This window comes from Nelumbo nucifera, chromosome 6, assembly GCF_055504915.1.
Source record: "Nelumbo nucifera cultivar China Antique chromosome 6, China Antique-T2T, whole genome shotgun sequence".
Classification (NCBI taxonomy): Eukaryota; Viridiplantae; Streptophyta; class Magnoliopsida; order Proteales; family Nelumbonaceae; genus Nelumbo; species Nelumbo nucifera.
This window is the reverse complement of record NC_142654.1, coordinates 1189987-1202224: the sequence shown is the minus strand read 5'-3', so window position 1 is coordinate 1202224 and position 12238 is coordinate 1189987. Positions and strand designations below refer to the sequence as shown.

General features: G+C 38.3%; 1 protein-coding gene across 1 annotated transcript in view; it reads right to left on the bottom strand.

Moving 5' to 3' along the window:
- Positions 1–10484, bottom strand: part of LOC104609254 (alanine aminotransferase 2-like) — a 33006-nt gene extending 22522 nt beyond the window's left edge. The window contains exons 1-3 of the mRNA XM_010275507.2: positions 10076–10484; positions 7980–8030; positions 6568–6618 (exon numbers count right to left, since the gene is read on the bottom strand). Coding sequence (XP_010273809.1) covers positions 6568–6618; positions 7980–8030; positions 10076–10234 — 261 coding nt within the window. The 5' untranslated portion in view covers positions 10235–10484. The remainder of the gene's footprint in view (positions 1–6567; positions 6619–7979; positions 8031–10075) is intronic.
- Between the last annotated feature and the right edge of the window lie 1754 nt (positions 10485–12238).

Genomic DNA, 12238 nt, shown 5'->3' with positions numbered 1-12238 from the left:
AATCTACTTCTCTAGTCGGCCAGCCTTTATTTATACTTTTCTAAATAAACAAGAATTACTCTTATGCCCTCACTTAAGTGAGAGCCACATTAGCTAACTTAATATCTACTCATCAGTACAATTAACATATAACTTAACATAAAAAGCCTATACTACCCTTCTACAGCCGACTCTAACAAACCTCATACAATGAGATTGCAATTTTTCCAAATTTATTTATTTAATTTGTGTATTTTGCTTTCAATTTTTTCTTTGAATCTCTCTATCATAATTTGTTTTGCAAATTATATTATGAATGGAAAAGATACACAAGAAATTCAAACCCCTCCTTCAGACAAGGGCATAAAAGTGATGGAATGCTCTGTGCAAGGGAATTATCCCCAAGGAATCAATCTCATGAGATCTTTTTTAGTAAATTCATTTCAGAAGCTTCTTTTAGACCGATATACACATATTAATTGGAGCCTAGATTAGGAGAAAGCATGAAGCCATTGAAAATGACTCAGTTGAAATGAGAAAAGGAGAAAGAAAGGTTCACTTTCAGAGGTAGTGTCTTTGTTTCAGTTTCAATTTTAGAAGTAAATAATCTGGCAGGAAGATGGAAGTGGTGGAGGAATCTGGAAACAATGAATCTGATTCTGTGAAAGATGTCATAAATAGAGTTATAGTTGTGATCTATCCTTAGAATGCAAATGTAGGAATTATTTTATGGTTTTGTTTATCAGTAAAAACAGGACACTCTTTTATTAAGATATAAAAAGAATTTACATCAGTGGGCAACCTCAGCTACCCCTACAAAACAAAAAAAAACAGCAAAAACCCCAGGAGTTTGCTTTTAATATTACAACTATGCCCAAAAAACCTGTTCTCTTCTAGACCCTTGTTTTGCTAAGCTAGATCCTTTTTCAACACCTCCCAACAGTCTTGATAAAAACCCATTGTAAAGCCATCTGGACCCGGAGCCTTGGATCTATCCATTATAAAGACAGCTTTCTTAATCTCTTCTTCCTCGAAATCCCTTTCCAGCCACCTTGCCACTCCTTCATCAATTCTTGGCCAATCCACCCTTTCCATGACTGTCCTCTCTCTCAAAGGCCTTCTATAAATCGATTTGAAGTGGTCCACAAATTTTCTGGCTATGTCATCCTGGTTGGTAAACACCTCCTCTCCTATCTCTAGCTTGGTCACAAAATTCTTTCTTCGTCTCCCATTTGCCAAATCATGGAAGAATCTAGTGTTCCCATCGCATTCCTTAATCCACTTGTGTCTAGATTTTTGTCTCCAACTGATTTCTTCCCTCAATAACACCTCTTCCAAATCCTTTTTTAATTGTCTCCTTAACACTCTGTCCTCCTCGGTCAGCCCATTGTGAGATTCCTTTACATTCAAGTTCTCTATTCGAGAGATTAGGCCCAATTTTTGCTCCTCAATTCTACCAAACTGATCTCTATTCCACTCTTTTATTTTGGCTCTCAACCTTTTTAATTTCTTGTGGAACCTGATCCCCTTCCATCTTACCCCTCTCTCCTCCTCACCCTACCACTCCTTCACTTTTTTCACAAAATCTGTATGGGTAAGCCACATATTCAAATCTAAAAGGTTTGGGTCCTATAGGAAAAGACTCGGTACCTATTTGGATAGGACAGTGATCGGAGGTGACCCTAGGTAACGCCCTAGCAACCAAGTTTTCCAAACTATTCTCCCAGGCAAGGTTAAAAAGGAATCTATCCAACTTCGAGCACAAAGGGGTTTCCTGAAGGTTGGACCAAGTGTAACTGGCTTGCAGCAGAGGTATTTCCTTCATATCACAATCCTCAATAAAACCATTAAATTTCCTCATGCTTGTTGAGATTACCTGTTGGGGATTACTGATTTCATCAGAGAATCTAATGACGTTAAAATCCCCGCCCAGACACCAAGGACCATCCCATAGCCCCTTGATTGCATATAGTTCCTCCCACATCTCATTCCTCTCTCTATAGGAATTAGGGCCATAAACATTGGTTAAAACCTATACACACCCATTCTCTACATTCTTGCACTTAATGGAAACTGAGAATCTGCCTATCAATTCTTCCACTACTTCCACCACATCCTCCTTCCACAGTGTTACAATCCCCCCCGAGGCTCCCCAAGAAGGAGCCGAGCTCCAACCTAAACCTCTAGACCTCCAAAAACTCCTCACCCATCTCCCATCTAATTCCATCAATTTGGATTCTTGTAACAACACAATATCAGGTTTTTCCCTTCGGAGTAGGTCTTTGATCACCCTTCTCTTCCTTGCACTCCCTAACCCTCTTACATTCCAGCTAATAATTTTCATCGAGACAAAGTAGCAAAAGAACCCAATAAGAGGCCATATTCTCCTTATTTTAGGCCCTTCCTCCTATCCCCTCTACCACTGAATTCTAAATCCCCCTCAATGTCTAAAATTAGCCTTTCCACTTCAGATCTTTTTTTCTTATTTGTTCCTTTTTTCCCCCTCATCCTAATACAGCAATCATCCTCTTTCTTTTCTCCATCCTTTCCAGCCAATGTCTGAGGAAGAATTTTACCCTGCTCACACTTATTTTGGCTACAACATCTTTCTCCAAGTCCTTCCTTTTTATTTTGTTCCTCCATCATTGTACAGATCAACTCCCAAAATCTGTCCGCCTCCCCCTTACTACTTCCTTCCAACACCCTCTCTCCTCCTTCCACTATCACCCTCTTTCTTACATCAGAACCTCCAGGATGGGAAGCTGGGATATCTGTTACAGGCAGAGCAAACAAGTCAGTACCTAAAACAGAATTGACACCCATACCTGATAGAACGGGGGTAGGACTAGAATCACTGGAAATGACTTGCTGACAGGCAGCAACTGGTTTTAAAGCCTTTACCCTTTTTGGACAAGGTTGTGAAGTAGACATGGTGAAAGAATCACTTCCTGACGACCTACCCACTTGTAAGACCTTTCTCTGTGTTTCCGACATTGAAATACCCGCATCCATCCTCACAGCCGATTCTTGTCCCTCTCCACCAACATCCTATAGTTCATTAGACTCAGGGTCAGCTCCCTCGACGAAGGGAGGAGGAGTTTTCACAGCTTTAGAACCATTTTCTTCACCATTTCTAGCCTTCTCGCCACCTGCCTCTTCAATCTCTTCCTCTAGAAACAACAGCTCTGTATGCAAACTTTCTGTTTCAAAAAAATCATTGTTGCTTTTCAGAGACAGACGTCCCAGACTTAGCGTTTCGTCTCTATCAGAATCGTCATTGCTGTTTTGTTCACTCGACCAGTCTTCAATCCCTATTATGTTCTCATCACTAGGCTTGAGGTATCTCAGGTTGCGCCTATCTGGTGAGAGACGGTTCGCTAGGTTGGATGGGACCCACTATAGAGAGCCTCGCGACTGCGAATCTGGATATTTTTTTACGCCTGAACTGTTCGAACGAGAGGAGGGGTTCGGGGTAGAAGAAGATAGACGCTTAATTTCGTCTATCAGCTCGTCCCTCCTCCCAGTCACGTGCTTACTTAAAGTACCCCTTGGCCCATCTATCTTGTAATGGGCCTTGGGCTGAAGCCTATGGGAGCCCACCTTTACAGCCTTTATTGAGATGCCTTCTCCGGCCCTTCATCAAGTGGATCCACTCGATTGAGCCCTTCATTTCGTCCCACGTAACCACTTAAAAGGTCACGCCCCCCTGATTTAATGGTCGAACCAGCAACCTTCCCTGTCTGAGGTTGCTTGTTCAGCCCTCTCCCTTTCGAAACTAGTGAATTTTTGTTTGTTTCCCCTGACACCACCTGCGCAAATGATCTGCCATTTGTCATAATTTTTTCTTGCTTTCTCCAGGTTTGACCTTCCAACTGCCCCATAACTTTTTGGCTTCCCAGAATTTGTTGGCCCTTTTTAGTGCAACATCCCTTCCCATTTGAATTAACCACTCTCACAAGTCCACGTAGTGCTTCTTCTTCCTCCTTCTCCCCTCCAACCATACGAGCCTCCTTTCACAGCACTGCTTCAATGGAGGAAGCTAACCATACAGAGACAAAGCTCCCCTCTGTTCGTACCTCTACCTTTCGTGGAATGTCTTCTGGCTTCACACCACTTAGCAAGATTGCTACTGAGTAAAGATCTCCCCAGAAAACACCTTTCAAGATTCCTCCACACAACACAGCTATAGATTCTGCTATTTCTTGTTTCCATAGATGGAATGGCAAGCCTATTACACGCACCACCACACCATCTTCGACAAAAAAATCCTTGGAGTTAGATGTTGGATTCCATTTGAAGACTGTGAATGATCCGAACTCAGCCTGAACATTGATAGCTGATATTTCCAAATCATTCTTTAATGGATCTAGGATGGCTTTACAGTTATCGAAGGGGGTTACTATGAAGACACTCTTCAGCTTCAACCTGGTTGCCAGTAAGTCAGCTACCCTCCTCCAATCATTAACCTTTTCCTTGGCTTGTATCACAAGCTTACTATCCCACTCCTCTCTCTCTCTAGACCTCCCACCATTCTGCAATGGCCTTTTGTTTTTGCCATGACCACTGGCCCTTGTTCTACCCTGCTGTTGCTGAGATATACCTTCTCCTCCCTTATGGAGGCTTTTTTCTCATTTGCTACTCTTTGAGCTAAGAATTCTTTGAGCAACCAGTCAACTTCCCCCCAACCTTGGTTCTGTTTTCCTGCTGGTAGACACACCAGTTGCCTTTGTCCCTTACCAAAGAATTCAGCCAAAGCTATGAAGAACCCCTTTCTATTCCTCTTACATTCAACAACATATCTTCTCCCTTCTAATGTACTAAAATCCTGCCAGTTTATCTGCTTACCTTTTGAACAGGCTCCAGCTATGAACTCTCTTAGCCACTCGATCACTTCTAATCCTTCCAGCAGTATTGTACCCTTTTTCGCTTCCCTTACCTTCAGGCTTACCTTCCCCTTAATTCTCATCTCTTCGAACAGGAGATTTTTTGCTTCTATCTTCAAGGATCTCCTCCACTGACCTGCTTGCACGAACTCCATCCCCTCCATTTTCCCCCCCATCTTAGTTCCTCACCCTCTCACCAATCCTAGTGATGCTTCAGACGACCTCTTTTCTTGCTCCTCTTTCTTCAAAGTATTTTGGCCCCTATCAAATTTTCTTGAGCTAGGCAAATAGGGCAATGGTCTGAAGTCACTCTCACTAAAGCTCGTGAAGTTAAATTTTCCCACAAAACTTATCAATCCACCGAAAAAAGGAATTTGTCTAGTATAGAGCAAATCGACGAATCTTGAAAGTTCGACCAAGTATAGTCAGCTTGTAGAAATGGTATCTCTTTTAGTTAAAATAATTCTACAAACTCATTAAACTTCCTCATACTTGTTGTGATTCTTTGACTTGGATTGATTGTCTCTAATGTAAATCGGATTATGTTGAAATCACCACCCAAACACCAAGATCCCTCCCACAACCCTCTAATGGCACTCAACTCCTCCCAAAAATGAATCCTCTCCTTATAGGAATTCGGACTGTAAACATTTGTCAAAGCCCAATCCTTGCCATCGGTTAGCCTTCTAAATTTGATTGAAACTGAAAACTGTCCCCTATTAGCGCTTCCAGACCTTCCAACTCTCCATTCCTCCACATGGTGAGCATACCTCCATAAGCTCCCCAAGAAGGTGCAAAAGCCCAACTTAAACCTCTAGCTCCCTAGATGCTCCTAATCCATCTCCTATCTATTTCCTGAAGTTTTGTTTCTTGTAACATCACCACATCCAGTCTTTCCTTTCTGAAGGCTTCTCTAATAAGCCGCTCCGACTAGTGTTACATTACAAGGATGAAGCACCTTGAAAGGAAGCCTCATACAGGTAGAAATGAAACACCTTGGTATAAAATCTAATTTCTTGAAACTTCATTTAGTTAAGAAAACCTGAAAATTTTCCTTCTGATGCAAATACTATAAGATTTTCTGCATATGAACCATGGAGGGAATGTTAAACATTTCATAGCACGCATGCAAGCTTGTATTTACGGTGATAATAATTTGTTCTCTTTTCTGCTTCCAATAAAGGTCATTACTCATAATAAGCAATACTAACTTGCTTTTTTCTGTTTTAATTGATAAGTGTTCATTGTATTAATTCATTAATTGATGATAAAAAAAAATATGAAATATGTACAACAGAAGGTATGCCAAGCACCCCCAAGCCCCAAGATAGAAGTTGCTATATTTTCCACTACTATTTAATATTACAAGCCTAGGGATCAAGAGTCCCTAATGTAACCCGCTGTACAATTCTTCCCCACCCATTCCTTGCTTCACTAGAACATAGAGTTCACCAAACTGTGTGTTTCCCATTGGCAGTACAAACTTGCTTTAGCTGAGTCCAGTTGCCAGACCTCCATGCAAATTCTGGGGTATGACATATTACATTTGACATGGAAATCAATAAAGACTAGGGATAGGAAAAGGATATACGATATTCAGCATAAAGTTATACAAATATGGCAAATGTTCCAAATTTGAGCAATAAGATAATCATATAGTTAATTCAGAATGACCCTCAAGTTGTAGGAAAAAAAAGAAATATACCTCTTTGAAGGGATGAGAACCTGGCTTTTCTTGTAGTTCTTGTTGTAGATGCTGCAAGTAGAGAAAAGGAAAAAAAATCCTTGTGAGAAATATGTCATCATACAAAGATCAGTGTTTTAAAAAATCCCATCAGGCTTAGACTTTGAGGCTCATTTCAAGAAGAAAAGCACCTCAAGGTTCAACCTTGAGACTTATGCCCGAAGATATAAAGTACATTCCTCATACTGATGCTATATGTGTGTACATACATGTATTAATGTATAATTGTATGTGTGCGCCTACGTCTATGCTTTAACATGTTAAAAGCCATTTTAATGTATTAAATAGCATACAGTCAGATTTTTGTAATGGTAACCCCTAAAACTTCCAATATTCTCAAATCCAATGTTTATCTGATCATTTATTCTTACATGATTTTTTTTATGAATTTTATTCTTATTCTTACATGATTTTCCTACATAAAGTATACATCTCATGCATATTTCTATACTCATGTTTTTTTTCCTCCTTAAAAATCAGTTAACTATGAGGCCTGAGTGTAATCCCTTGAGGCCTACACCTGATGCATCTAAAGGTCCTGGAGCCTTGCTTCCCACGTTTGTGCTTTTAAACATTGATGAAGTCCATAATCTCAAATTCAATACATTCATCCCATTAATCTAAAACACCCACAGTCCTATGTTACTCCTTCAGAAAAAACTGTTTCTTGAGGGATGTTATACCCATTTGTATGATAAAATCATGAGTTGAACAGAACTATCTGCTACCTGTGTCTCACATGCATCCATTTCAGGGATTCTTCCATTTAAAATACTCTCTATTATGAAAAGACAAAAACACCTCTAAAAGTATGCTAATAAATCTCTCCATTTCATTGTGCGACCAAGCATAGCATTCCACAGATTTATTTGATTGCATTATCATGTGGACAAGCATATCCAAATGTAGGAGCATGAATTCACCCATAGATAAATAGCATTTAACATTAGTATGCAGAATAACAGTCTTAATTTCAGCATTAGTTGTTGGGCTCCTTTATTAAATTCAACAGTTTTTGATTTACCATGCCATTTTTAAACTGAGGCCATACGATTTTCTTATGAACTATTCATTTATTCTTGATCTACCTGAAAGAGTATGATAGGTTAATATTTTGGTGCACAGGCTGAAAGGCCTAGAAATGAGTGGCCACCCAACACAACCATTTCCCAGCCTGCATATATGTGTACCTACATTTCGGTAGATAATTCATTTCTTTTTCTTTTTCTTTTTTGGATTGATCATCAAAACACAAAAATTGTCTATCAGATGGTACAACACAATATAGCAAATTAGCAATAATGATTTCAACTATGAGAATAATTCCAAGAGAAATTGTTATGCAATTTGCAGACTAGTATTTGATATACTACCTGGGCATGTGTAACGATTTCTCCACGGACAGCATATTCACAATTTAGTACCTAGAAAAGGGGAAAAGTCAATCTTAAGAGCACAAGTATAAATGAATAAACTAAATGGCAATGAGAAATAATGAAATGCAGAACATCCCTAGAAAACACAACATGATTACCAGCTATAACCATAACTCCACAATTGGCAATCAAAAGTTGAGGGAGAAGGCAAGTGGAGAAGGTGAAACAGTTAAGCATTAAATGATATTTACTTGATCATATGGTTGAAACTTGAAAGCTCAGTAGACCTCATCTACTGAACCAATTCAAAACTTGGATGGTTCAATGGCTTATAAATTGGAGAATATTGAAACGTGTCAATGAACAGGTGTAATACACAAGAGAAGTTATAAGATCCATTTAACATAATTGAGTGTTGTGTCTCAAGGGGTATTAATCACATGTTGGCACAACTCTGGCTGCATCCAGTGTTATGATAATTTACAACACCACTGTTTTATCTTACAATACCATACAGGTTATCAGTATTGCATAACACCTAATAGGACATAATGAAAATATTGAAATCCTTGAAGGCTGAAAAAGGTCATGAGTTTCAATGTCAATGTCCAGGAAATTAGAGAAATATTGAGGGATGTATTAGAAGGGCATGCTTACATATACAGAGCTTAAGAAAAATAGCAACAAAGAAAGAAAGAAAGAAAGATAACATGTATAAGAAGAGCACATAGGGGATGAAGGTAGTCGTTGGTGAAATAATAAAATTCACTTTTGAAGGTATAAAAAAATGTAGCAGCACGGCCAATAAGAAAATAAAGATAAAGAAAACTCAAATAGGTTCACATAACGCACATGCAACTGAGCAAAGAGTAACACAGTCCAGAAAAAGAAGCGTCATATGTACAATGATACACTTGGGGAGCACAGTGTAAAACACATATTGTCTGTTGCTTATTGCTTTAATGGAATAATTAAGAGAGATTAACAACGGAGCTCTATTTTTTATTTAAGACATAATATACACACATTCCGATTTTATTTAATCTTTTATTCAAGTTATAAAAACAAAATTTTTATTGTAAAATGATATCAGTCAAAACTATTCTATGGTGAAATGAAACATAACTTGATCAAGATGTTATAATAAATTCACAAGTAAAACATCAAGCATTCCCATTATCTTTTTTTTTTTTTTGATAAATGAACATTCCCATTATCTTTGCGTAAATGGAATTTGTACAACTAAACATATATAGATGTAGTTAACCATCTTTTTAGGATTTAGTAGTGGAAAAATTTACTAATAAATCAGTGTCCTGGGAAAAAAAATTGTATCTTCGTTGGGGTAAGGATCATCACCGTCATTAGATCTACCTTTCCCAATCTCCCTATTTACTTTCTCTCAAGCTTTAGGGCTCCAATGAAAGTTGCGCATAAAAAAAGATTGCTGGTGATCTTTTGTGGAAGACTAGTGATTCAAAAAAGGATCATCTTATAAATTAGGCCAGTGTGTGCATGAGAAGTACATTTGCAAAATTCAACATATTAATCCATGCCAAAATACAGAATCATACAAAGATGAAACTTGATTGATATAGGATAAATACACCAATATTTTTTTAAGCCAGCTAAATACACCACATTAGTCTATATAAAGCTACCGGAATAACAAATAAACAGCAAGAAGTTAATAAAGGAAAGAACTAAAAGCATAATATCCAGCATGCCAAACTACTCAAATGGTCCTTCCCCGCCCCATCCCTGGTCCCCCCTAAAGAAAAAGTTCAACAGTAAGAGAAATGCAAACGCAAAATAACTCATGCCCATACACGCAAACAATATATAATACCCATTTATGTGAATACCCCAAACCAACAAATAAGCAGCAAAGAAGATGAACCCAGGTGCAGAGTAAGAATTAAACATATCCACCCACGAGAAGAACCCAAAGCAACGAATAAACAGAAACGAAATGAACCAAGTTGCAGAAAATGAAAATTCAAACATACTCATCAACATTAACTCTTATTCTCCTTTTTGGAAATAATATATCAATTAACTCGAACAGGTTAAGAAGAAGAAGAAAGAGCTACCTTTGGATTGATAGTTTCGCTAGTAACAGTAGCAGAAGAAGAAGACATGGTCGAAGGATCAGCAGCGGAAGTAGAGGAAAGGAAGTAAGATTGAGAGGACAGTGGGCGCTGCAATGATCCGATCAGATGTTTCGCTCGGTTCGCGACGAATCTCCGCATCGTACTTAGCGGGCTTTTAAGGGGACTTCCCGAGATATCAAAGGACTGCACGACCGAACACGAGTCGCCTTCAGAATGTTGCGTCTCAGACGTGCTCTTTCCTCCGTCGTTCTTTTCACTGTTCGCGTTTTGGAATCTAACACCGATCGGGGCAATAGACAATCAAACGAGTAGGAAACGAGTGCCGCTGACAATGAGTCTGGAACTCTGGATCTGTGTTGGGACCGTCTGTTATTGGGACCTTCACAGCGAGTTTTGTGGTTTTCGAATCGTCGTTTATCCAAACGGTCGGACCGTTCGGTCCGATAATCATCTAGGCAACCGGTTCAGTTTCACCCATGAATCGGAATTTTGACAAAAACCCGTTGATTTGATCAGCGACCCGCTGATCCAACAGTCAAACTATCAATTTATTCTTCTCGGACAATGGTTTTTTGTTGTTTTATTTTAGTAAAAATTCCTTATCAGTTATTTTAGGGATTGTGTCAAGTCAGTGCCTAAACCTCAAAACGTGTATTTGCAGCACTTTGAACTTTCAAATTGTGCCTGATCCCTATCTATTAATGTCGTGAGTGAAATAATAGAAATATCCATCAGGTATCATCTAATTTTTTTTATCTGCTACTTCCACATAAGCCAATTCAAGAGTGGAGCAACTTGAAATAGTAAAGCTTCAGACGTGGCGACTTCAGCGGAGAATTGTCACGTTTGTTAATTTTGAGTTTTTACAGTCTTCTTTTACATGTTCAAGTATTACGTTCTTATTTCATCCATATCTGGCAATGGGAAGTGCAAAATTGTACTGGTTCTTGCAAAACTCAACAAGTTGTTTTGTGGATGACGAAAATACGTGAATCTTCACTCTCGATTTCTCGATTGAGTTTACCAATTTCTCATATTTCTTCCTCATCTCCATGTTATGACATCTAAAAAGCTCGTCAGTGATTAATAAGGTTTGGATAGCCATCAGCTTATGTGTAATTCCAACATGCTTGGTCCCATAACAGATCAGACGAAATGGATAAAATGGTCAAAAAACCCATAAAGGATAATTTTGCTATTTCAAAATTGTTTAATATGCACCTGATATCACGTGATGATATTGACTGACAATCAACTTATAATAGAGACCTATTAGACACAATTTAAAAGTTCAAGGTATTGCAAATACACATTTTAAAGTGTAGGGGCTGACTTGACACCCCCCAAAATATAGGGCATTGATCATAAAATTTTCCTCTATTTTAAGGGAAAATTCCACTATAGTTCCCTGAACTTCGGGGATATTGTCAAGTTAGTATTTGAACTTCCAAACGTGTCACTATAATACCTAAACTTTCAAAAAGCGTCAAGTTGGTCCCTTTCGTTAACCAACCATTAGTTATTTATTGAAAATGTCAAAACTACCCTTCAAAAGAAGACACTGTTCATTGTCTTCTACCTTGATATTGAATCGGTTATCTTCAAAGAAAATGAGAGAAAAAAACATGAAATATGATAGAGAGAAACAATAACTAAAAACAAAGAAATAACTAAACAAGAATGTATTTCAGCTCTAAAGGTAGAAGACAATGACTTCATTAGTCTAGAATCTCAAACACCTCAACCAGTTCAGTCTCAAACAATGTCTTCTTTTGAAGGGTAGTTATGACATTTTCAACAAATGCCTGGCAGTCAGTTAACGGCGGGAGTCAACTTGACACTTTTTGAAAGTTTAGATGCTGTAGTGACATATTTAAAAATTTGGGTACTAACTTGATACTACCAACAAAGTTTATGATACTAAAGTGAAACTTTCCCTTATTTTAATTAATTTTTCACATTTTAAAATTGCAACTGGCCATCATTCCAATCAAACGGTCAAACTGCTGACCCATAAATTAATAGCTAAAGTGGGATTGATTTCAAATCAGTTTTCAAAACATTGAGGTGTATTGTCCCTGAAGCCGATGTTAAGATATGATGAATCACTCAGTATATGTTTGGCATCGATGCTGAAGTTGC